Source organism: Nelumbo nucifera, chromosome 2, assembly GCF_055504915.1.
Source record: "Nelumbo nucifera cultivar China Antique chromosome 2, China Antique-T2T, whole genome shotgun sequence".
NCBI lineage: Eukaryota > Viridiplantae > Streptophyta > Magnoliopsida > Proteales > Nelumbonaceae > Nelumbo > Nelumbo nucifera.
In genome coordinates, this window is record NC_142650.1 from 22276436 (window position 1) to 22302404 (window position 25969).

General features: G+C 37.9%; 2 protein-coding genes across 10 annotated transcripts in view; one reads left to right on the top strand and one right to left on the bottom strand.

Moving 5' to 3' along the window:
* Positions 1–1406: 1406 nt before the first annotated feature.
* On the top strand, positions 1407–3936 carry LOC104595189 (uncharacterized). The gene is made up of 3 exons (XM_010255804.3): positions 1407–1936; positions 2858–2949; positions 3373–3936. Exons 1-3 carry the CDS (start codon positions 1511–1513, stop codon positions 3770–3772), a joined length of 918 nt encoding a protein of 305 aa, XP_010254106.1. The 5' UTR covers positions 1407–1510; the 3' UTR covers positions 3773–3936.
* Positions 3937–5421: 1485 nt separating this feature from the next.
* LOC104595190 (transcription initiation factor TFIID subunit 1-like) overlaps positions 5422–25969 on the bottom strand; it is a 164059-nt gene continuing 143511 nt past the window's right edge. For 7 of the 9 annotated variants that reach the window (XM_088897675.1, XM_088897669.1, XM_088897674.1 and 4 more), the window contains 7 exons: positions 22996–23202; positions 14323–14809; positions 12506–12708; positions 12267–12350; positions 7431–7499; positions 6313–7335; positions 5422–6080 (listed from right to left, as the gene is read on the bottom strand). In XM_088897675.1, the coding sequence (XP_088753801.1) occupies positions 5730–6080; positions 6313–7335; positions 7431–7499; positions 12267–12350; positions 12506–12708; positions 14323–14809; positions 22996–23202 (2424 nt within the window). In that variant the 3' untranslated portion in view covers positions 5422–5729. The remainder of the gene's footprint in view (positions 6081–6312; positions 7336–7430; positions 7500–12266; positions 12351–12505; positions 12709–14322; positions 14810–22995; positions 23203–25969) is intronic. The other 2 variants (XM_088897676.1, XM_010255805.3) reach the window with 1 other exon arrangement.

Consider the following 25969-nt stretch of genomic DNA (forward strand, 5'->3'; position numbering starts at 1 on the left):
ACTGGTTCAATACAGGTATCAGACCAAGTAGTTCAAATTTCACCAGCATTGTTTTAATTCCAAAATGTAAACAACCTAAATCAATGACCCATTTCAGACCCATAAGCTTAACAAATGTCACATACAGGATTCTAGCCAAGTGTTGGGTTAACCGGTTAAAAGAAGTGTTACCAAACTTGGTGGATTAGTCTTAATGTGCTTTTGTTAAAAGCCGTTTTATCTTTGACAACATGTCTGGTTCATGAGGCTTTTCACTATCTACATCAAGAAAAAGAGGTGGCCCTTCTTAATGCAAGTTTTGGAGAAATTTGGGTTTAGTTACCACTGGAGAAGCCTTTTTGTATAGCTTCCGGTCTTTAGTACAATATACCTTCGAATTCGATGTGAATGGAATTCAAAAGGATCGGGTTAAACCCTCTAAATCTAAGGAATACCCTTGCATACCTGGAAATCCATCTTTCCTAATCCAATCAGTTAAGCCTCTAAATTGCACTCTGGAAACTGTTCAAGAGCTCATAATGGATGGCCCAAGAAGTTGGAATGTTCGGCTACTTGGAGAGTTGTTCTCAAATGATGAAGTTCAAAAAGTTTCTGCAATTCCCCTGAGCCTCTTTGATCAAGAGGATAATAAGTCGACAGAGGCGTGTATCAAAGCTTAAACACACGGAAATACTTTTATTTTTTATTTTTCAAAATTTAGTTTTTGAGGAATTAAAAACGTGTTTTTTTTTTTTATTGAAAAAGAGTAGAATTCTGAAACACCTGAAAACAAATATATCGGAATCCAAAAGATAGATACAATACGCCCAATATGGAATATAGCTAAGAGAAACAGAAATATTGGTTGTGAAGTGTCACACCTTCCATAGGGGTAAGGGTGAAAATGGATTGGATCAATGATCTGATCTGAAACCCAACCCTATCTATCCCCTTGTTAGTTTTCAATATATATGTATATATTGAACCCATGGTTGATTACTAATTTTACCTTACGGGTTGATAGGTAGTAAGTTTTACGGTATGATGTCTTTCTGACATTATTATCGAACCCATCCATAAATGCATACAGTCAGACTAAGCTCAAATTGAGATAGGGCCGGACCAGGCTCGGATCAGATTTGGCCTACCTAAGGGTTAGACTCGGGTCTAAAAAACTTGAAGTTTTGAACCAAGCCCAGCCCGGACTCGAGTTAGACCCGCCCAATTTGCGCTAATGGGGGGCATCATATGCCCACCAACCCATTTATATGTAGTCATCGAATAATTAAAAAAACAAACCCATTTGTATCTAGAAACAATTTTATATAATTTTAAATTACTTCTAATTGCTTTTATATATTGTTTCTATATGGAAAGTTGGATTATTATAGTTATACACTGGACGTGGGTGACACTTCAGACGTGGGTGAGTGCCGTGTGTGGGCCAGGTGGGTTTGCACTTTGCATGTAATTCCTTCACTGGACGGGCCGTGCAGCAAACCCATCTTCCCGACCCTGTTTGCAGACGTCAATGGAGATGATGAGTGCAGCAATGGTCCTCCTCAATCCTCGTTGTAACTCTAGCATACTCAATAGGATATACATGATGGGGTTGGGGAGAATAGTCGGTAACCAGACCTCGCGTCAAGCCGAGATCATAAAGAGGGCGCTATGGACACCAACTTTCTCTCTGCATCTTTCTTTCAATAAGCCCAGGATCATTCTGCCCCATATCTTCATTTTTCTTCTGTCTCTGTATATAAATGTATTAAATGCTCAAATTCATTCGTCTTGCGAGTTGCATATGATGTCGAGGTTATGGAAATGGTACCAGAAATGCTTGGCTGTTCATCCAGTGAAGACCCAGATCGTCAGCTCGGGATTCCTGTGGGGAGTTGGAGACGTTGCCGCCACGACGGTCACTCACTCTACAAAGGAAAAATATCGTCAGAACTCTGTAAGTACCTCCAATCGGACCTTACAATTATTCCCGTTTTCATTTAATTTGGGGTTTATCACTTTATTGTTTTGGCTGTAGTTCATGGTTTTAGGTAATGGGTTCCTGTCATTATTTCGCTAATCGAGATGCCTTTGTATAATACTAATTTTGTTTTTGAGTCCTTAGACGAGAGCTAGTTGTTTTCATTTTCTTCATTAGCAATAAAGAACTGCTCTGTTGGAATGAAATTGATCCTGTCGAGTTGTCAAGGTTTAGTGCCTGATATCTTGTATCTGACCTGCAGCTTAAATATTGAACAATGGAACCAGTGTTTCTTCTAATTGTGGTGATATTCTTTTCTACAAGTAAGATTAGTGACTCTTGACAGTGTGGATATTCAAGTTGCATATTCTTGCATCTAGTTGTTGAATCTATTTCTGACTGGAGTTATGCGTGATTATCTGTCTTAGAACTGGCACATAGAGAGAATGCGTCTTTTGCCTCATACATCTGCATGGATAAACTGATCTAGACTACCTAATTACCTATTGGGGGGCATTGGTTTCTAGAGTTGAATAGAAGAGAAAACACTGTACAATACAATCAATGAAAGGGAATGAACTGGATTCTATCAAGGAAAGGTTCAATAATCTTCCCAAAAAGAAACATTTCCACCTATTATGTATTGTTTGATGGCATGGCCGAGTGGTAAGGTAGGGGATATCAAACCCCCCTTTTCCCAGTTGAAATCCAGGTGTAGCAGTTTTTTTTCCCGTAATTTTAGCCATGTTTGTTTCTACCAACACAAAAATGCCCAAGAACTGCTGGAAAAACATTAGCATTAAATTTTCTCTGGTTTTAGGTTGTGCATTTGCTTTGGTATACATGCCTCCAACGTTGGTGGCTTGCATCTTGTTATAATCTTTGCTTTATAAGCAGGATGCAGACGAAGAATTCAAAATCAACTGGAGAAGAGTAGCAATCACAAGCATGTTTGGGTTTGGATTTGTTGGACCAATTGGCCATTTCTGGTTAGTGTCTACCTTTTGCCCTTTCTTTTTTACCTTTTCCATACATTCATTCAAAATGCAATTCTGAAGCAATGACCCATAGTGTTTGCAACTAGGGAAGCTCCTTTAATATCAAGTTTCTAAATAATGGAGAAGTACTTCTTTGGGCTGTATGTGCCCCTTTTCTATTATATGAATCTTCAACAAATCATCCTATTTTCTCACCCATTTGAAGCATAAAAATAACGACAATCATGGAATATAGACTATCCACGTAACATTGTCACAAGGAAAACATCTAGAATGAAAAATACAGTGCTTGTCTGATAAGTAGATTGCCTCAGAATATAATCGTTTTATAGCTCATTACATATAATAATCAGAAGAAAGAACATCTGCTCAAAAGGCATTCTTTTTCATTGTTTTTGTTTGCACTTCTTTTAGGTATGAGGGTTTGGACAGATTCATCAGGATGAGACTTCATCTACAATCAAAATCAGGGCGGTCTGTTGCCACAAAAGTTGCACTGGATGCAATAATTTTTGGACCCTTGGACTTGTTTGTGTTTTTCACTTATATGGGTTTCTCGACTGGCAAGAGCGTTGCTGAGGTGAAGGAAGATGTGAAGAGGGATTTCCTTCCGGCCTTGGTTTTGGAGGGAGGAGTGTGGCCACTCCTACAGGTTGCTAACTTCCGCTTTGTTCCAGTGAGATACCAACTCCTCTATGTGAACGTATTCTGTTTGTTGGACAGTACTTTTCTGTCATGGATTGAACAACAAGAAGATGCTCCATGGAAACAGTGGTTTACGTCTTTTCTAGCTTTGGAGGAACGAGAAAGCTAGTCTTTGCTCATTTTTTATGAGCCCATCGACCCTTGTGATTTTTAATGCAAAATAAATGTCAAGATATTAATGCAAAGTTAAATGAAGACCCTAAAGAGGACTAAAATGTCAACACAATAAAATTGGAATTCTGGGAATTGATTCTAACTGCTTTGAAGCTATTATATTCTGGAGTCGGGACCTGCTCTTTTTTTTTCTTTCTTTTTATGTACAGAAAGGCATTTCTGCAACAAACATGGCAACAAACAGAGCTTAGCTGCACTCGGAACGTACCTAAATGCCAACAGGGGATTTATTTGTAGGGCAAATAACTACAGCTTCAGCATTTATAAACATGGGTTACTGAAATAAATATTTCATGTGGTTCTTATAACTGCAACAATTTAAAAGGGTAAACATACCAACTCATTGTGGCTCAGTTGGTATGATCTCTGACTCGTTGTAGAAGAGACGGACATGGAATCACAGAGTTGGGGGTTAAGGGGATGAGCCGATGGGTTACCTTCCGTTGTATATCTCCATGAAGCAGAAAAAAAAGGGGGTAAACTCTGAAAATCCTCATAAACTACGTGGGTATCCTTCACTACCTCAACCATGTAAATTTTCAATTCCCCCCAAACTTTCACAACTGGCATAGAAAATGACCATATTACCTCTAAGTTTGGCACATGTGGCGGTTGGGAGGAGATATCCTTTTTCCTCTTCATTGTGGCCCCATCTCTCCTTTCTTCAGAGAAGAAACACTTAAAGATCAACACTGACTCAAGCCTCAGGGGGTTGTTTATAGCTTCGGAAGAACTGAAATAAATTTTCATGTGGATCTTATAACTGCTAAAATTTAGAATTAATCTGTTGATAATCCGACAAGTGGGACCAAAACCACATGCCCTTAAATATTAAGTCGAGGGAAACAATATTAATGAGAATCTAAGCTAAATGCGTTGAGTTGGGATTAAGGCTGAGTTCAATACTTCAGTTGAAATGGATAATCTGTTAAATATTAGCCCAAATTGAATCATACCAACCAAAGTTTAGAAAAGCGACATGTATCGGCCTATATCGGTTAATATGTATTGTATTGAGAATTTTCCGATACACCCCTACGGAGGGTGAATTGAGGTTTTGACCGGTTCAAGGAGTGGATGGACATTAACCGACCCTCTGAATTGGATTTAAAAAAAAAACTAAAAAAAAACAATCAATACTGCCCGATATGCCAGTAGCGGACGTATCGGACATATCAACATTTTGAACCTTGATACCTACCCATGCGACTTCATAGGTCACGTATCATTCGAATTTGTTAAATCTTTCAGCACTGCACTGGCGCTCTATCCTTTCATTTGTTAGTTTAGAACCTTCAATTAAGTCGCACAAATGTAATGCCGAAGCCAAATAGGGGCTCCAAGCGACACTCATGCAGTCATGAGCACCCTTATCAGTGACATGGTGTAATCAGGCATTTAACCAACCTATAACGTGAGAGCCCCCATAACCTACAACATAATCATTAATCAATCATATTACTGTATAAAGGATTCGGCCAGCCCCACGGGCCATGGCAATGCATTACCACGTTTAAGTCTTAGGATCCGATTGATTTTGTAGACAGCATTATCTAGGGAAGATCCATCACCCACCAATCAATGTTTAGTTGGTAATATACATTTCATAGAAGAATATATTAATATTATATAAGAAGGCTCATCCAATCGGGTAGTGAATGGAGATGTGAAAGCCTTCCCTGTGAAAAGTAAATGAAACAGAGACCAAAATAAATACATACACTTTAAGAAAAAGCATTTCGACACAAGAATTTTAAATTACCTTTATAAATAAAATTACACAAACCCATAAGCCATGTATTCACATTAAGCCCAGTAAAAAAAATGGGGACGGTCTGGGCTTGCAGTAGGCCAATGGGTGCGCTTTGAATTAGGAATGACCACTTATCTTTTCAAGCAATATCAGCTTCAGCTTCAGTCAAGAGGGCATCCTTCTCAGCCAACAAGTAGTCACAGAGTTCCAAGAGCTGATCTGCAAGAGGAGGAATACCAGGATTGCGCCCCTCGTTGTACTTGTGAGCATTGTAGTTTATTTGCCACACATCATGCCTGAAGTCATCCCTTTTCTTGTACTCCATCCTCCTCACCTTCTCCCTAATGGTGGAGAGATCCATTGGATTCTCGATGATGTCAAGGTAGTCAGGAGCTTCTTTCTTGGATACTGGTTTTAGGAACAGATAGGATACATCAATTTGACCTTTAAGGGCCTCTACAATGCTCTCCAAGATGTTTGCCAACCCAACCTGTGTGCAAGCACAACTTATCAGATGCATATTGCAAAATATCAGTAATAATAGATGGGTTAATGATATCATTTGTTCACATCTTTTGGATGTGAAATCAGGGAAGTTGATGAAAATTGGGGTTCATGACATAAATTGTTGTGCAAAAGGCAGAGAATCATGTTTAAGTTTTAGATTCACCATTTATACAATTTCCTACAACTTAGAATAAGTGATGAAAAGGAAAGTTTACCTCCCCTCCTCTACGACGCTTTGTTTGTGGGGCATATTCGGCGGCATACCTCCCCAACTCAATCACAGGCCACCTCTTGGCAGCACGGTCCCTCTCTAACATTCTTCGATCACTTCTACTTGATCTATGCTCCTCTAAATATTCATTCCTCATCTCTGTTTTTTTCTTCTTTTTCTTCTTCTTTGCTTTCTGTCTTTCCTGTTCTTCCATCTCCCTTTGCCTGGCTTCTTCATGTCTTCTAATCTCAGCTAACCTTCGTTCTTCCTGCATCCTATTCTTTTTCTCATAAAGCTTCCTTGTTTTCTCCTCTCTCAACCTGTCTGCATATCTCCTCTTTTCCTCCTCTTCCCACAATCTTCTCTCTTCTGCAGCTTTTCTCCTTGATGCCTTTTCAGCCAATTGCTTTCTCTCCTTCTCTCTATGTTTCTCAAAACTTGACAATTCAATCATCTTTTTTTTCTTTCGACGTTCTTCACCCAGTCCAGAGCTAGCTTCCCGTTTGACCTGGTCCACATTAGCAACTGTCTTTGTTTGCTTAATTATGATTTTCTTGCGAGGTTGATCTCTATCTGCCTCTGTTGGTGGATGTATCACAATGGATGGCTTCTGAGGTTCCACCTGGATATCTTCATTTTTCATCTTGTTGGAAATTTTTATCTTACTTATCTTTGTAATAAGTTTAGTCCCAGTTTCAGCATCAGAAGTGATGGGTTTCTCAGAACTCTGCATAATCCCAGGTAGTGCTTTCTCAGAAGATTTGTCAACAGGACCACATTTGAGGTTCGGTGAGGGGAATTTTGCTTTTAATATCAATTTATCAGCATTTTCCAAGGTTGCTACAGTAGCAACCTTTGACACAGTCTTTTGTTTTAGTTTCTTCACTGATGCTTTTTGCTGGGTCTGGGAAGAAGGATCAAGAATGGTAGATTTTCCTGATACTTTTTCCAGGCTTGTGTTATCAACCTGTATTTCCAAGTCTTCTCCATACTTAGGGCAGTTCTTGTTGGTCCTCATGTGCCCTGACTGGTACATCAAAAGGTAAACAATCACTATTGTAAGTTAAAAACCATTTTTCATTATTTTATGGCAATGCAAAAGAATGCACCTCAATCACATACCTGACCACATGCTCCACATACAAAACTTTCTCTTACTGGTTTGGCTGTATGTTTCTTTTCCTTAATAACCTGGATATAAAATTTACATGTGAGGAATATGACCACATCTTACAACCTGGATATAAAATGTGGGAAACTTATAACTTGAATATTTTCTTAACAGCAAGTTCTACAACATTTATAAGGTATATTTTTGCATGTGCTTGTACATCATTCAAACATGGGCGCATGCATGTCATGCAGTTCACACAGTATATCCAGACAAACTACTTCAACCTGTGACTTGACACTCCTGTTAAAAAAAATGCTGTTATATTTTCCTTGAGTGATGTTCTGCAGACAAAAAGCATTGGCAATGACTTTGCCAGAGCAGTTAGCTGAAGACAAAGTGTAGATCCTAATAAACAATCAAAATTTGGATGCCAATAGCATCTGTGCTACTTGATATTTTCTCTGCCTGCAAATTTGATGAAACAATGAAATTACTATTACAAACATTAAATTTTTCATCTTTTCATGAAATGTAACATAATTATCATCTTTAAACCTGATGATATAAAACAGATGGAAATAGTTTAGTAGTGAACTAAAAATTGTGCACAGGATTCAGGAGAAAACATAACTGATGTTTTTGGTGTTGGTTGCATACGTGCAAAAATTCTGTTTTGATATAAAATCTGTGAAAGAGAGAAAGAAAGAAAGGAAAAGAATATTTGTGCAGAGAAGAGAAGAGGAGAGAAGTTGAAGAGAATGGGGAGAAGCCAAAAGTTAGATCTGTCTGCTCCTTTCATTAGCTTACATACTCATAAATAAAACTGAATACAAAGACAAGTATGCCCTTAGTAAGTCGGCTACTTGTAAAAACTAAGTAGCACTCTAAGTTTAAACATAAACTAATGGGCCTTGGGCCCAATAACTCTCTAACTACGCTTTATAAACAAAAATAAATGCTATCAGCCCAAAACTCAACACTCCCTCAAGTTGGGAATAGATGTCACACATTCCCAACTTGCGTGGATCATGCTCCAGCTTGTTTCTTGCAACATCTTTTGTAAGAACATCAGCAAGCTGCAAGTCAAATGCAACATATGATAAGCACACTTCTTCGGGTGTCACCCTTTCCCTTATAAAGTGTCTATCCACTTCTATATGCTCCATCCTATCATGCTGAACTGGGTTATGGGCAATGTTAATTGCTGCTTGATTGCCACATTATAATATCATGGTTTCTTTGGCCTCAACTCCAATCTCCCCTAACATGTATCGGACCTAGAGGAGCTCTGAAACACCATGTGCCATGGCTCTATATTTAACTTCCATACTTGACCTTGCTACAACTGATTGCTTCTTACTCTTCCATGACACTAGATTACCTCCAACAAGAGTGCAAACTCCTGATATAGATCTCCTGTCATCTAAGCACCTTGCCTAATTAGCATCTGTGTAAGCCTTTAACTTCAAATGTCTATGGTCAGCAAACAACATGTCTCTACTTGGGTGTCCCTTCAAATAGGAAAGTGTCCTGTCAATGGGCATGCATGTATTGACTCACCACACTCACTGCATAAGAAGTATCTGGCCATGTCATACATAAGTATAGCAACCGGCCCACCAATCTTTGATACCTTCTAACATCCTTCACTAGCTCACCTTCTGAAGCATTTATCCTGTGGTACTTATCAATAGGTATATTGGCTATTCATGCCCCAAGCTTTCCTAGCTCTTGTAGTAAGTCCAAATCATACTTCCTCTGTGAGATGAAAATCCCATGCTTGGACCTTGCCACCTCAATACCCTAAAAATACTCAGCTCCCCAAGATCCTTAATCTCAAACTTTTTGTGTAGGTTCTTCTTCAAGGTATCAATCTCATTCAGATCATTTCTTGTGACTACAATGTCATCCACATGCACTATCAGTACTGACACCAATGATCCCCTCCTTTTCACAAACAAAGTATGATCAAATTGAGTTTGAGTATAGCCAAATACAATCAAATCACTTCTAAACCTGTCAAACCAAGCTCTGGGTGATGGATTCAAACCATATAAAGATTTCTTTATCAACATACTTTTCCTTTAGCTACATCACTGTAAAAGCCAACCGGTAGATCCATGTACACCTCCTCTTGCAAGTGTCCATTAAGAAAAGCATTCTTCACATTAAGGTGGAAGAGGGGCTAAGAGTATGTAGCTGCTAGTGATAGGAGAATCCGGATTGAACTCATCTTTGCCACTAGTGCAAAAGTCTCCAAGTAATCTATGCCATAAGTCTGAGTATACCCTTTTACAACCAGCCCTTCCTTGTACCTTTCTATACTTCCGTCTACCTTGTACTTCACTGTATAAACCCATGTACATCCAGCTATCTCTTTGCCATCAGGTAAATCCATAATCTCCCATGTCTGATTTTTAATCAATGCTTTCATTTCCTCCTACATAGCTGTCTTCCACTCAGGTTTGGAGAGAGCCTCACTAACACAACACTCCTGGGTATAGACACAGAGTCAAGGGAGGAAAGGAAGGTCCAATAGGAAGGAGATAATCCACTATAGGAAAGATAGTGTGAGATGCAATGAGCAATACACTTCTTATTCCCTTTTTGGAGTGCAATAGGGAGATCTAGGTCATATGCAATGGTGTTAGGAGTAGGGGTAGTAGTATCAATAGGAACTAAACCATCAGAGGAAACAAGAGGCGTACCTGGGTTCGTGTCAATCAAAGATGGTGGAAATATTGGTCATATGTTCTTTTTTTATGAGTAATATTGGTCATATGTTCTTAGGCTCCTGAGTTTATAATCTAGAGAGGTTACCCCTTACTTGTAGTGGATGCGTAATTTGCAATGGCATGTGAACTACCTGTATGTGCAAACGAAGTAGAATGACTACCTCCTGATCCACCTGCACCTTGCTGTCCACCAAATAATGAGTTGGAACTGGCTATATCTCTGACCCAAAAACTACCCATATCTCTCCAATTCGGCCCTCAATGTAGCTGCTACAACAGACTTTAGAGAAGTTGTGGTAGGTGGTCCTGATAAATCACTAGTCACTGTCATATTCACATTTCCCTTCTTGTTTTTGAGCTAACTCGATATAAGGTGTGGGTAAATCTTCCAACAAGTATCTCTAGTATGTTTAGGTTTCTTACAGTAGTCACAAATCAGGTCCTTCTTGTCCTTCTTCGGTTCATGTCCACTCTTATCCCTACTCAACTTAGGCTTCACTGTGCTAACCATAGCTAACTACTTAAGGCCTGGGTTTCTCATCATCACATTCCTCTTACTCTCTTCTCCAGACACAAAGGCATACAAGTTACACTATCTTGGGAAATAATATGTTGTTGTACAATGTCATATTCAGGGTTAAGTCCTGCTAGAAACTTAAATACTCTATTCTTCTTTACCAACTTCTGATAAGTTGCTGCATCTTTGCTACTTTCCCAAACCACAGTCTCCAAATGATCTATCCCCTGCCATAAGGCTTTGAGGGCTGAAAAACAAATTACAACAAACTTATCTCCCTGCCTAGTAGCAATCACCTAGTAGGCTCTAGCAATATTCTCACTGTGGATTTTTGCTACTCCATCCTAAATCTCCTTAGCTGTGTTATCTCATAGAAAGTTCTTACTTATATGGCGTAACATGAAATTGCACACCCAGATCATCACCACGTAGTTCTCCTGTACCCACCAGGAGTAGTTAGTCTTAGGTTTCTTCCCCTCACTAGTGACAAACCCAAATTTTACATAAGCTCCAATAGCCATCTTTGTAGATTGTGACCATTCTAAGTAGTTTGTACCATCCAACTTGATTGTAGTGATGGTCCCAACCCCAAAGAGGTCACCAACACCTCCACCTAATTCTATTTCACCTACAGATTTATTTTCAACTCCACAACCCTCCATAACTCCTACAACAGATTAGGAGACCAACCTGAGATGAAAAGAAAGTTTTATCTCCTTTAGAAACCTCAAACACCTTCCTTGTACCCTAGAAACCCCTCCCACCAAAGATTCCCTTCTCCGTGGGAGCAGGAGAAGGAAGAGAAGAGGCTACCGCTCCCTCTAGAGGCCTCCAAAAAGATTGGGACTTGAACCACCCTCTTTAGAAAACATCTAGAAACCCTAAAAAGCTAGAGCGTCACTTCCTAGGTCAAAATTTAGAGTCCTACTAAATTAAAATTCTTCCCCTTTCTCCAATTCTTCCTAATTTTCGAGATAAACCCTAGACTTGCTACAAGGGATTGAAGATCCACTAAAAAATCCAAAAACCCTAGACTTTCTCGATTAGCTCTTTACCTCATCATGCAGCCATCCGATCTAGGGCTGCATGATGAAACAACTCAAAAAATCCCTAAACTTGCTCTGATACCAAGTAGAAAAGTGCAAAAATTCTGTTTTGATATAAAATCTGTGAAAGAGAGAAAGAAAGAAAGAAGGAAAGAAAGAAAAAGAAGGTTTGTGCAAAGAAGAGAAGAGGAGGGAAGTTGAAGAGAATGGGGAGAAGCCAAAAGTTAGACCTGGCCACCCCTTTCATTAGCTTATATACTCATAAATAAAACTGAATACAAAGACAAGTATGCTTTTAGTAAGTCGGCTACTTGTAAAAACTAAGTAAACACTCTAAATTTAAACATAAACTAATGGGCCTTGGGCCAATAACTCTCTAAATATGCTTTGTAAATAAAAACAAATGTTATCAGCCAAAAACTCAACACCAATTAAATTTGCATACATATTGAATTGGATTAGTGTCCTTATAGTTTGGAATTAACTGACTAAAAAGATAAAAACACCAAGATGGGGCTAGCTAGAGAAGGCGAGTCACGATCTCACCTTAATTCCGTCTCCTGCTACTTTAGCTTTCCTTTTCAGTACACCATTCTTCCCATTTCCTTTCTTTGATTTCATCTTTTCAACCTTCATCCAGAAAAATGAAGAAACATTTTGTTATGTTATTTGATGGTTTATCCACTAAAACCAAGTATGATCTCTATATTGTGTAACAAGTAGGACGCAAGCAGAATAGAGAAGCAATTGAGGATAGAGTCCATCAAGGAGGCTGAGTGACTCACTATTACCTCCATTGGCCCACGAGTGATGTTCTCCTTGGATATAAATGATCCATCAGATTGGACTGTACGAATTATCTGCTTGGCCCCACAACTTTTTTTGGTTTGATTTGCATTTTCAGAAGTAAAACCTAATTGAGAGCCCAAACCTCCTTCTTGCCATGTTGCTTTTGTCTTTTTCTTCTTCCTTCGCTCAGCTTCATCATCTGCAAATGATTTTTCATAATTGTTCATCATGGTGTTCCAAAGACCATTTCTTCTATAATTTATCTTAACGTCAACATTAATCAAGTAGTTATTCCATTGGTAAAAAAACATGTCCATACTGTTCTTAAATACTGACTTGGCATTTATGCTTTACTTTTTTTTTTCAAAAATAATCTCAATTCTATTTGGCATATATTCATAATTACAAGCAATTTGGCATATAAATTTCAATTGACATGTGCAAACTAATAGAAATTTCTAAGATGGTTTGGTTATGTGCATGGAAAACCATCAACAGCACTCGTAAGAATAAGTGACCTGTTACAATTTGAAGGGGCTAGAAGGACAAGGGGTAGACCAAAAAGGACATGGGTAGAATTAGCCCCTTGTCCTTATAGTAGAAATATAGAATAAGTGATTTGTAACTGATTGCTTTTCCTTATGGGTTCTGTAGGTGGTCTTCTATGCACATGACCTAACCATCTATTATTTGTATCCACATCTCCCCAAAATTCCTTTTTCTTCTCTCAAAACAACTCATTGGAGCCTTGTTCCACTCCCCACCAAAGAGGAAAAAAAGAATAAAAGAAACTAACAAGGCTTCAATTACACAATTTACTAGCTAATTCAATTATTTAAATACCAAAATAATGGTTCTCTAAATAATCATAATTGCTTTATCTTGAGGGGTTGGAGATGGGAAAAGGTTTAAGCAAAAGAGGAAGAACTGTGTGGGATATAGTATCAACATCTGTGTTCTGGGTATTGTGGCAACTGGCGAGAGAGGAATGCTAGGAACTTCCAAAAGAGCAATTCAGTAGATTCAGTGGTTTAAAAGATAGTTGGAAAGCTACATTCATGTCTGGCATTTCATAGACTACTTAAAGGAAGAAACTATAGCTCACATTTTGTCTTAATAATCTTTGTAAACAGGCAGGGAATATCTGTATAGGGATGTCAGTATTAGGGTTTTGTATATATTCCTAATGTACAGCCTCTAGTTGTACATGGTTATTTTGATTAATGAAATTCTATTCTTTACCTTTTCTCAAAAATAATTATTTTACCTTAAAATAAGTTATGTAAAATTAAAAACCAAAGTAATGTATGTATGTAGGAAAAAAGATTTTTTTTTTGATAGGTAATTGTAGGAAAAAGATACTGCCAAAGCATGTTTTGTTTAATGCAACAGGAAGTTCTCCTGTTTAAGTCTTCTAATATAAAATGTTGTTTTACATGCAAATCACATGGCATTACTAAGGCATTATTTTGGCAGTAGCATTTCCCTGTATCGAATATCAAATAAACACTTGCTTGATATAATAATTCAATATATATACATATAACATGTAATAATAAAAGATTACATATTTTTATTTCAAATTCAATATTCAGTTAAAACAAAAATGCAAAAACATAGTTATAGAAAAGATCCTCTTAAATAGTATTGTGTAATTCATTGTAAATATTTGTTTTCTTGTTATTTTCTGCTTATTTATCAGCTGCATTTTCTTCACAAAATTCAGTGTCACAACCAAAATGTTCTCATGAATTGGCAAACAAATTTCTAAAGTCATCTTTAGAGAGTGATTAGGAACTGAAATCAACCATACCATCCATGAGCATCCTACACAACTCTGTTGCTTCTGCAGCTTCATCTTCAATTTCCTCCTCTGCCTGAGCCTGCGATGGGCGTCTTCTCATTTTAAGTCCTCTAACACCATCTTCTTTATCATGTTTGGGTTCATAATTACTTTCTTCCCCTTCTTCACACTCTTCAGCATCCAGCAAATTTTCAAGGTCACTAGCAAAGGAATCCAGGTCACTATTTGCTTCAGAGTCACTCTCGTTTTCATCACCATCAGCAGCTGAAAGACTCTGAATTTGGCGATCCCAAATTTCCTGGCATTTTTCTCTTGTCTGCTGCTGAAGTTGAAGAAATGACATTCGCTGTCCACGTGCATACTTGCTGATGGTTGTTGGATCAACCTTAACCCCTGATGCAGCCTGCTCACTTGAAAGTTTGCGTATCATAGCTATTCGATGCCACCTTGTTTTTTTTGCAATCTGTTCTTCAGGAACATTGAACTTAAGGAGAACCTAGAAATTTAGAACATCAAGGGGTTAGGGTTAGTGAAGAGAGAAAAGGTACATCTTCTTAGAAATGCTAGAGATGCTACTTTGCATATAGATGTATCATTTAAAGAAAATGTAGCTGATCTGGATACATAGATTTAGATGTACTTTGCATATAGATGTATTATTTTCTGTTTAACCCCTTCTAAAGGTGTTTTAGCAATTTGACATGAATTAAGAATATATAAATATAATCCAAACAGAGGATAGCCAACGGTTAGACTTCCTCAACATTTATTCAAGCCTTTTTCTCTTGTTTGCCTAGAATCAGTCTAGATGCACCGATCTAAGAGATCAAAGAGAATTTACTAAAAATTCAAAAGCAGAAGAGCACAATAAAAAGGAGAAAATAAAGATAAAACACTTGGACCAAATTAATCAACCTAGGAAGCTAGTACACACACATGCATAGGGAGAGAAGTGATTTTACCCCATTTCCTATTCACCTATACCAAATGTGTGCTTCATACAACAGAATTTACCACATTTACATTGCAGTGTAAGATGATATAATCAAGCTTGAATTAAAGGTCAGTTAACCCAAATATAATGACTCTTTAACCTACATATGATGAAAAATAAACTCAATAAGGTTTCTAAATAGGTCTTGAATAACCTAAATATGTCTTAGGGTCCATTTGATAATGGATGAAGTGATTGAACTAAATGACATTGCTGTCTGTCAATGGACAAGATAATTAATAATAAAATATTTGTATCATTCAATCCAAGTTCAGTTCCAGTCATTAAGGAGCTCATAACCTCCTTAATAACTTATTCACTAAAAGACAAAGCAATAAGACTTATCAAAAAACAAAAATAAAAAAGCAAAGCAATAAGCTATTCAGCTGCTACCAAACAACCCCTTAGTCTAGTAAGTATTTAAAAACAGAAAAAAAAAAACTTGAAAGATTACAGGAAACTTATCTTAAAGGTAGTATTTCAATTTCAGAAGAAATATAACCCAATAAAAATCCTGATTTTAGAGAAGAAAATAAAGAAGGAAGAAGATGTTCAGGAGAAAGAGAAAGAAAGAGGAAGAAAAGAGAGGAGAGGAGAGCTGAATCATGTCCCTCTCTCTATCCCTCAATCAATTTATATATGCTGAATATTAGAAGATGCAGAATTATAAAAATCAGAAATCTGTTGGTGGAAGGAGATTCTAGGCTGACAGTTAGCAGGTTGCAGGAGGAAGATTCTAGTCTGTGGAAGTTCTCAAATGAAAAAAAGAAAATCATCCAGATTACTCGAAACATGCAAGTTCAGGTTTAGTGGGCCAAGAGGTGTGCCAATTCTCTGGCAGACTCTTTGGCCAAACAATTGGTGGGAAGAGCAAATCTTTTTTGGGCTGTGTTGTAATCTGACCATTAATGTTGGGGAGGGTTAAGTGTTTTTAGCCCTCCCTTCAAATTGTATCTTTCTATAATATTTTTTCTTAATAAAAGTTACTGTAGTATTGATAAAAAAAAAAGATGCAGAATTATATGGGTGCCCCTAATTAGGTGGCTGACCCAAAGAACATAAGAAACATTAAGTATTGTGGCCCATAAAGAAGGCCCACTACAGTTGAAACAAAAACTACTGAATAGATAAACAAAACTAAGGCTCATTCAGCCCAACCTCTCTACATTCCCCTCAAGCTAAGCATAGATGTCAATCATTCTCAAGTTGCTTACATAGTGTTGGAGCTTTGCCTTAGGAACCTCCTCTGAGGCTACTCTCTGTCATATGAAGTGTCTATCTACCTCAATGTGCTTAGTTCTGTCATGCTGAACTAGGTTATGAGCAATGTTAATGACAGCCCCATGGGCCATAGCCCTATGCTCTGCCTCAGTTGAAGATCGAGCAACCACAAATTGCTTTTGACTACTTCAGGAGAGGTACAATAACCCGATGTGGATTTTCTATCACCTATACTACATGCCCAATCAACATCTGCATAGGCATCTAACATCATATGACCATGCTTAGCAAAGAGCAAAGAGTATAATCTTCTCAAGAGTTCCTTTAAGATGAAATAACACCCATTCTACAGTAGCCACATGTATCTTACAAGGCATGCATAAATTGACTAATCACACTTCACAGCATAAGAAATGTCTGAAACACTCCCCTATTAGTCAAGAGCTCTCCATCATTAACTGAGAGCTTATGAATCACATCAATAGGAGTGGAGACAGGTTTGGCACCAAGCTTCCCAGTCTCAAAGAGAAGATCCAACACATACTTTTGCTAGAAGATGAAAACCTCTCCATTAGATCTGCCAACCTCAATAACCAAGAAATATCGCAACTCCCCAAATCTTTAATCTCAAACTTAGAGTTACGAAAGCATTTGAGATTATGAATTTCTTGTGTACCACTACATGTAACAACAATGTCATCCACATATACAATGGGGAAGATGACCTGAGAATTCCTCTTCAGAAACAAAGTATGGTCAAACTAAGTTTGTGCATAACCAAATTGAATAAGAGTTGGTTCAAAATCTATCAAACAAAGCACAAGGGGAAAGTCCATAAAGATATTTCTTCAATTTACATACTTACCTTGCATCTCCTTACCATACATTCCAATATACACCTCTTCAGTCAAATCACCATTCAAGAAGGAATTCTTGACATCAAACTGACGAAGGGGCCAGTTATAGCTCACTGCTAAAAACAAAACACTCACAGATGTCATCTTAGCCACCAGAGTCGTAATCAATCCCATACACCTAAGTATAGCCTTTGGAAACAAGGCGGGTTTTATACCTCTCAGTCCAAACATCAGCATGATACTTTATAGTGTAAACTCATTTACAACCAATAGGCTCCTTCCTAGCAAGTAAATCTACAATGTCCCAAGTATTGTTCTTATGAAGTGCTTCCATCTTAGTCCTCATAGCATCCCTCCATTCTAGCTTAGACAAGGTTACTAGTACATTCTTAAGAACATGTTGGGCTGAAATGGAAGCTAGGAAGGAGTAGTAGGAATGGGATAACAAACTGTAAGAGGTGTGTTTGGAAATACAGTGAGCCAGTACATTTTCTTTTACCTTTTCTTACTGCAATGGGTAGGTCAAGATTTGGGAATGAAGGCATTGGTGATGGTTGTATAGGACCTATCCACTCTTCAGTTTCTAGAAGTGTTAGAGACTCACCCGGAGATGGGGGAACAAGCTATGCATGTCTTAGCCTTTGTTGTTGGTACCACCTTTGAAGAATAGGAGGTATAGTGAACAGAGGACTAGGAGGAGGTGGAGGAGCAGGGATGGGGGAGCTAGGAGACTCAACTAAAGGGGCCGAAGGAGTTGAAGAAGAGCTAACACAAATTTTAATGGAAGTTGGTAAGGGTAGGGGAGAAGCAACAAATCAATAGAGGGCCCCCTCAAAAGGATGGCTATAAAAGGGAACAAGCTCTGCAAAAGTGACATCCATGGAAACAAATCAGATGCCACTACTAGGATCAAATGCATTTCCTGGCTTTGGGTTCAAACTTATGTTTTTGGGAACTAGGAACTTGAACATAACAAATGCATCCAAAAGCATGCAAGGGAATGGAGAAAACATCATGGTCTGGAGAAAGGACACTGAAGGGAGAATTAAACCTTAAAACCCTGGAAGGCATACGATTAATAAGATAAGTAAGTATCATCACTATGCCAGCCCAAAATCTTATAGGCACATGGGAAGCAAAAAAGAATACTTCTAGCAACTCCCACAATGTGTCAATTCTTTCTCTCTGCTACTCCATTTTGCTCGAAGTGTGAGCACAAGAGCTTTGGTGAACAACTCCAAACTTTTCGAAGTAAGATGTGAGATCCTTCTCAAAATATTCCTTAGCATTGTCCGATTGGAACATTTTGATTAAGGTGTTAAACTGGATAAGCACAAATTCATGAAATTGTTGAACAAGCTTGGGTACTTCAACATGAAAATGCATAAGGTAAAGCCAAGTATAGTGGGAAAAACCATCAATGAACAAAATAAAATATTTATAGCCTCCCATGCAAGTTAAATGTTAAGGCCCCCATACATTAGAGTGAACAATGTTAAATGGGAAAGTGAATATTTTATTACTTGCAAGATAAAAGTTTCTACAATGCTTTGAAAACTCATAGGATTCAAAATGTAGATTTGATAAACTAACTCCTTTAAAAAATGTTGGAAACAAAAGCTTTAATGAAGAAAAAGAAAGATGACCCAAACGATAATGACATAATATGACACGACTAACTCTAACACTATAAATCCAAAAGCTGTACTTAGCTTTGCTCAGGCATGCCTAATAGATATATCCCATTCACCTCATAGTCGCTCCCAATCACCTACTAAGATTTCATGTCCTAAAAAACACAATAAGAGGGGAAAAAGATTACACTACAGTTCAGAGATTTAGTCAAATTACAAAAGGAAAGTAGATTAGTATTAAGTTTTGGTACATGAATACAAAAGTCAAAGTAAGGGAGTCTAAGGTTTTGATGTCTCCCTTTCTTGAGATGGAGGCAAGAGAGCCATAAGCAAGGGATATTTTGTCGTGGCCAAATAAAAGTTGGTAAGTAGTGAATAAAATGGAAACACTAGTTATATGGTCAAAAGCACCAAAATTTGTTATCCAGGGAATCCTACAATTACCTGAGGTAAAAGCATGGTTCGTAGTAGCACGAAATCTATGTGAGCATGGGTAGAAGTGGAGCCATTACTCGGTGAAGCAAAAGCTAAAGAGGTAGATTCTAAATGACTGATAATAGGCAATGTTTTAAAAACCAACCCGGAGGCCGACCCACTTTTGCCTTCGGGTCGTGGGTCGCCGGTTTGACCATTTGGGTACAACAAGTCAGACTATTCCATGTAACCACTATAGCGGGTCGTGTGTCTGTGTGCAAATATGTATGATAGTGTATAATTATGTTTTACATATTACATATTTATTATTTTATTTTTAATTTATGTTTTTTAATTTTTTATTTATAAAAATATTAAAATTTGTGATTTTAGGTAAAAAAAGGGGATTTTTTGTGAAAATAGCAGGGCAAGGTGCCTAGACACATATCTCGAAAAGTTATCCAAAATAAGAAAAAATATCATCCCAATCAAACATCGGAGTGCAAAGTTATGGCCTTAGAATGTTTGCACATACATTAAGTGTGCAACCTACGACCCTGTAACCGGGTTGAATAGGTGAACGGTTGAACTGCCCGGTAGGGGTGCTCACAGTTTGGTTAACCGAACCGAATCGTGAGGTTATTTTTTGAATATTCGAACCGAAACCGAACCGATGGAACCGGTCGACCGGTTAACCGGTGGATCGGTTAACCGCGGTTCAGTTTTTTGGTTTTTTATGCATTCAAAGTAAAAAAAAAAAAAGAGAGAAAGGCCGTCGATCGATCTAGGATTTTTTCCCATTGGGGAAGAAGAAGAGAGATGAGAAATTGAGAACTCGGAGGCCGTCAATCGGAGCCCGGAGGTCGTCGGTCAGAGACTTGGAGGCCATTGGTCAGTCTAGGGAAGAAGAAGAATAGAGAGATGAGAGACTGAGAACTGAGAGTGAGAGAGAAAGGGAAAGGCGTTTAATTTGAGAGAGAGAACTGAGAGATGAGAGACTGAGAAATCGAAGGTCGTCACTCGTTAGTCAGAGCCCAGAGGTCGTTGATCGGAGACTCGGAGGCCGTCGGTTGGTTTGGGGAAGAAGAAGACTAGAGAGATGAGAGGCTGAGAACTGAGAGTAAGAGAGAAAGGGAAAGTCGTTTAGCCGTTTAAGTTAATTTGATTCAAAGAGAGGAAATCATGAAAAACTTTCGAACTGTCGGATTGCATGGGGATGCACGTCACGAGCGGATACGTGTCGCTCTAGATCTGCAAGTCTGCAACAGGAAATATAATATATAAATCATGAAAATTGAAAAGCTGAATCACCAAAAAGAGAAAACGACAGAAGACTGTACTTAAAAGTTAAAAGAGAAAATATAATATATAATATATTATACGACAGAGGACTGTACTTAAAAATAAAATATAATATATAATATATAATATATAATATATAATATATAATATTATAATATATTAGAAATATATTATGGGGTACATCTTTTGTGCACCCCCATTGAACTGTCTCCAAATCAATTTCCATCCATAAAGACTTCAACATTGAGAAATACATTGCTAAGGGCTTCGCCTCGTGTCTCAAATTATTCACATCACTCTTTAATTTATAAGCCCTAGCAACATTCAACTTCTATGAGGTCTCTTTAACACTATCCCATACCTCATTAGTAGTGTCTACCCACAGGTAGTATTGACATATATGATGTTGCATAGAATTCACTAACCAGCTTACAACTATGTAAGTTTCCTACATCCACTTCTCATTGGTAGGATCGTCTTAGGTTTTGCCTTACTCCCAATGATGTACCCCCATTTTCCTCTATTACAGACATGGATTTTTATTGATTGAGACCATGCTTAGTTTCATCTAGCTTCACAATAGTCACTGCCCAGTCTCCAAAGACTCCCCTGGCTAAATCTGGAGTTTGTAGGATATTTTGTCTCAACTCCAGTTTGCTCTACTGATTAAATGGAAATGAACAAAAATAAAAATAAGATACTACTAATCAAAAAACACTAACCCGAAGCCAAACTTGCTTCTTTGTAGCCAAAAACTATGGTTTCACAATACCCAACAAAATGGGAGAAAGAGAGAACTTATAGCCACTCCTACCAATGACTTTGGAAGTTTCTCCAACCAAAGTTGATCTCCAAATAGGTCTCCTTTAAGCTCCAAGCACCAGCTTCAAGCTATCTCTGGACCCCTTAATCTAATTTCTACAATCATCTAGGGTTTTTGGGAAAAATCTCCAAGGAACCTGTCTTGGGCTTTAATTTGAATCTTAAATCTTCTCTAGAAATATCCCCAAACTGGGCAACACCAATTTTCAATTGATTAGTAACTTAATTCTCCATACACAGTGTATTTAAAAAGAGAAAAGCAGGAAGTAGGAGCCTACTCTAATGCCAAGAAAAAAATATAATCCGGCAATAATACTGATTTTAGAGAAGAAAATAAATAAGAAAAAGAAGGAAGAAGATGTTCTGGAGAAAGAGAAAGAAAGAGGAAGAAAAGAGAGGAAAGGAGAGCTGAATTGTGTTTGTCCCTCTATCCCTGAATCAATTTATATATGCTGAATATTAAAAGGTGCAGAATTACATGGGTGCCCCTAGTTAGGTGGCTGACCAAAAGATTGTAAAGAAACATTAAGTATTATGGCCCATAAAGAAGGCCCACTACAGATGAAATAAAAACTACTGAATAGATAAACAAAACTAAGGCTCATTCAGCCCAACCTCTCTACAATTTCCAATCTTAACCAAGGATAGTGCAGTTAACACTTTGCACTAATTTTCATAGTTTCTGAAGTTAAGCTTACCAAGTACAGATTATAACAAGCCCCATGTTACATTGCTTAATATTTTACCAGATGAGAACAAGAAAGTTTCTTTATACCGTTTTTTCTATGTTATTTTCATTGAAACATAGTGTCTTATAATCATGTCATAGAAATCCAAGTAGATATATGATTAGCAGTTTGGTTCTTTATATAAGTACAAAAACAAAAGGAAAACAAATGCTTCATCTTTGATGGAGCACTCTTTATTTAACAATAATAGAAATGAATAGACAAGGCCATTGGATATCCAAAAGCCCTTTTAGAAATAGTATCTGGGCAAAAGTTGAATAGCAGAGGACATAGTGGACACAATTCCCTATTGGAGGAAATTTTTGTGAAGATTTTAGTCAACATTCCCTTATTGTAAGTGAAAATTTAAAAATGCCAACTACCAAATTCTTATGCAAAGGAATGATAAATTAGAGAATCAAGTCCAATTAAAATGACTCAAATTGAATGAATGATATAAGTATTAAGATTCAAAAATAGAATCTTAAGATATTTTTTTTTCAGCATAAGATTCATACATAAGATTGGAATTGAAACCCATGGGATTCAAGAATTATGAATTTTAATGTAAACCATAAGATTTTGCCAACTAGGTCCAACATTGGGTGATGGCCAGGTCCAACATTGAGTAATGGCTTTAAGATATTGACAATATCATGTAGAACTTACATTGAAACCATTCCAGAAATCCTTCATATGAATGGGCATACCTCACAAGCTGCCTCCATGCTCAACCTGCGAAGATCAGAATCTGTTCCAGTGGCAGTTGAACCTCCTCTAGCAGCAGTTACCTTTTTCTTTACTATAGCACTTGATACAGGTGCTTTGGGAGTAACTCGAACATAACTAAAACCTAAGCCCCGACCAGATGGATCACCAACACCAGTAATTTCAAGGCGCTCAATATTTTCTCGATCCTGCAAACAAAGTAAATGATACATGAGGACTTGAATACAACTTAAACACTGACCTTGAAGAACCATCAGCAACTGCTTCAATCTATAATCTTCTATATATACCAAGTCATTGATATAACAAACAAGCCACAGGAAAATTTTGAAACAAGCACTGGTTATACCTCACCTCAATAACATGACAAATCAGGAATTGCTTTGTTGATTGCATCAGCTGATTATAATATTCTATGAAGACAACTGCAATGACACTACACCATTACCTGCTCTAATGGTAAATCCTGGGCTGACAAGTGTGAGAATACAGGTTCAAGTCTGAGAGTGACCACTTTATGCAAAAGAATGCAAAAATGCTAGGACTATATCCAGTCCACCCCTCCCAAGACCCCAGATAGCTGGGACCAACATTAGCTAATGACCTTTTTTATCACAACTATATGACAACCACCTTGACATCAAAGGCATTTTCTGTTCTGAAGCAAATTGTATATCTTCATTCTACAGCCCTCTGGAGCATAAAGGATGAATCTTTTTTTTTTTTTTATAAGAGTATAATTGTATTAAAAGAGGGAGAGCTTCCCTCAAGTGACTCAATTTAGTTGGATGAACCTTAAGCTGATCCCTATTATCTACTAGGTATAACGAAAAGTGACTCAAATTATCTTTTGGAAGCAATTTACACTGCAGCAGAAATTCTTTCATATTGATGCTTGCTTATTTATCTGATTCTTTACTTTGTTTACCTGGCTCTATAAAATTAGTTTTATGGTCTCTTGTGAGGGTTTCTTGTATATTGTAGGTATGACAATGGTTTTTTGGAGTATGTTCATAGAATTGTATTGGTTAAGATTGCCTGGGTTGCTGCAAGGTGCCAACCAGCTTGTTGGTAAGGTCTCCTACTGGTTATAGTGGAGACTTGGGATCGAATCCCACCTGCACCTGGGTTGGGGGGGTTATGGGTTGGGGATTGGCTACCCCCCATTGTGTAGCCCTTCAAAAGAAATCAAAAAAAAAAAAAAGATTGCCCAGGTTGCCTTTATCAATTTACCTATCTCTTTGAAATTGACTTTCAGACATTCAGTGTGTTGGACTACTGTGCTAATCAAAGAAACCTAGTAATCAAGATATATCAGAATTCATTCAGGATTGCTCTTTTCTTTATAATAAAGATAAATTTGATTAAACAAATTCTACAAATTCTATGGGAGACATCTTATGCTTCACCCTCTCCTTCCACAAATTCTAAATGGTTCTACTACAACTTCACCCTCCTCACCACCACATTAGGTCAGCTACATGAATCCTGTTTTTCCATTTAACTCTTTAAAAGGCTTTGTTAAACTTTAAGTCCTCAAATAGTTTCTTAAATGTCCTTTTCGGTCCAACAGCTTATCCCAAACCATCCTAGGTTAAATGTGTTGGTTCAATTGGTTTAGTGTTTATGTTAGTCTTATTTACGTTTTAAGTTCTTGAGCTTATTATGGGCCTTAGTTATTGGGCCTAAACTTGTTTTATTCTTTTTATGTCTAGGTGTCTCATCACTAATCAGGGGCATTCTAGTCCTTTCTTGTAACATTACAGTTGAAAAACAGTCTGCTTGATGTATGGAACTGATTGAGATTAGATGCAAACCAGAAAATAAACAAACAAGAGAGGAAGAAGAGAGAGAGAGCTGGCGACAATGAGGGTTAGAGAGTGAGAGGTTCGAACTTAACCTCCCTCTAACACTCTAAACATTTTATTAAGAAGTTAATCTTTGAAATATTATAGAGAGGCCCTTGAGTGGGCAAGAAAATACAAAAAACAGAACATTACAGAGTATGGGCCCAGAATAAGGCCCATTATAGAGGGAAACATAACATAACATGAAATGACAGTCTATGGGCCATTCGGCCCATCTCCTCTACAATTACATTGTGAATACTTACATAAGATTCTAGGGCTGGCTGAAGTGACTAAGCCGCCATTCTCAGATCTCCTTTCTTCTTCTTCTTCTTCTTCGGCTACTATTCTCCAGCAAACATGGTATCAGAGCACTAATCGGTCTGACTGGTTACAGCCGCCTCTTTTCTCCACTTCTCTATTCCTTCTTTTTTCTCTCTCCTATCTTGGCCACTGTGAAGAAACCCTAGGGCTGACCGTAGAACACAACAAGGTCTGTATCTAGGGTTTCTCTTGGTTGTAGGGCCTAAGGGGAGTTTGTTCCAGAAGCTGATGCCCTACTAGAAATCCTGCAGCAGGTAGTAGCCATTCAGCTGCTAAGAGAGATCTGTGTGGAACAGATCTAGGTGGAAGGACTGAGTTAGACAGTCCTAGTACAGATCGTAAGGGTGGTCACAGTCTATGTTCGACCACCAGAGGTGCCAAAGAGGTATTGCCCTCGGCTACAACTACGACAACAGAAGTCAAAGCCCAGCCCAGAAGTGTTCAATACAGTACAAGGGTGGATTGTTCTTGGTTTCAGAACTGTTACAGAGGTGCTTCAGACCTGTTACAGGGGGTTCTCAGACTTGTAACAACTTCGGTAAGTCTGAAATCGTGTTCTTTGTACTGAGATTTCAATTGTGACCACTGTAAGAGGAAGGAGATTCTTCAATATCAGGAGAAGTGTCTTCTAAGGATAATAGAACTGGTGGGAGGTCTTCTAATCTGGAACATACGGGTATAACTTCAGAGAATGGTCTGTTTCAGCCATGCTCTTCATTACTTCCCAGGAACATACGGGTTATTTAGATGGACAGAAGCAGGAACCTAAAGAGGGTGGTGTGGA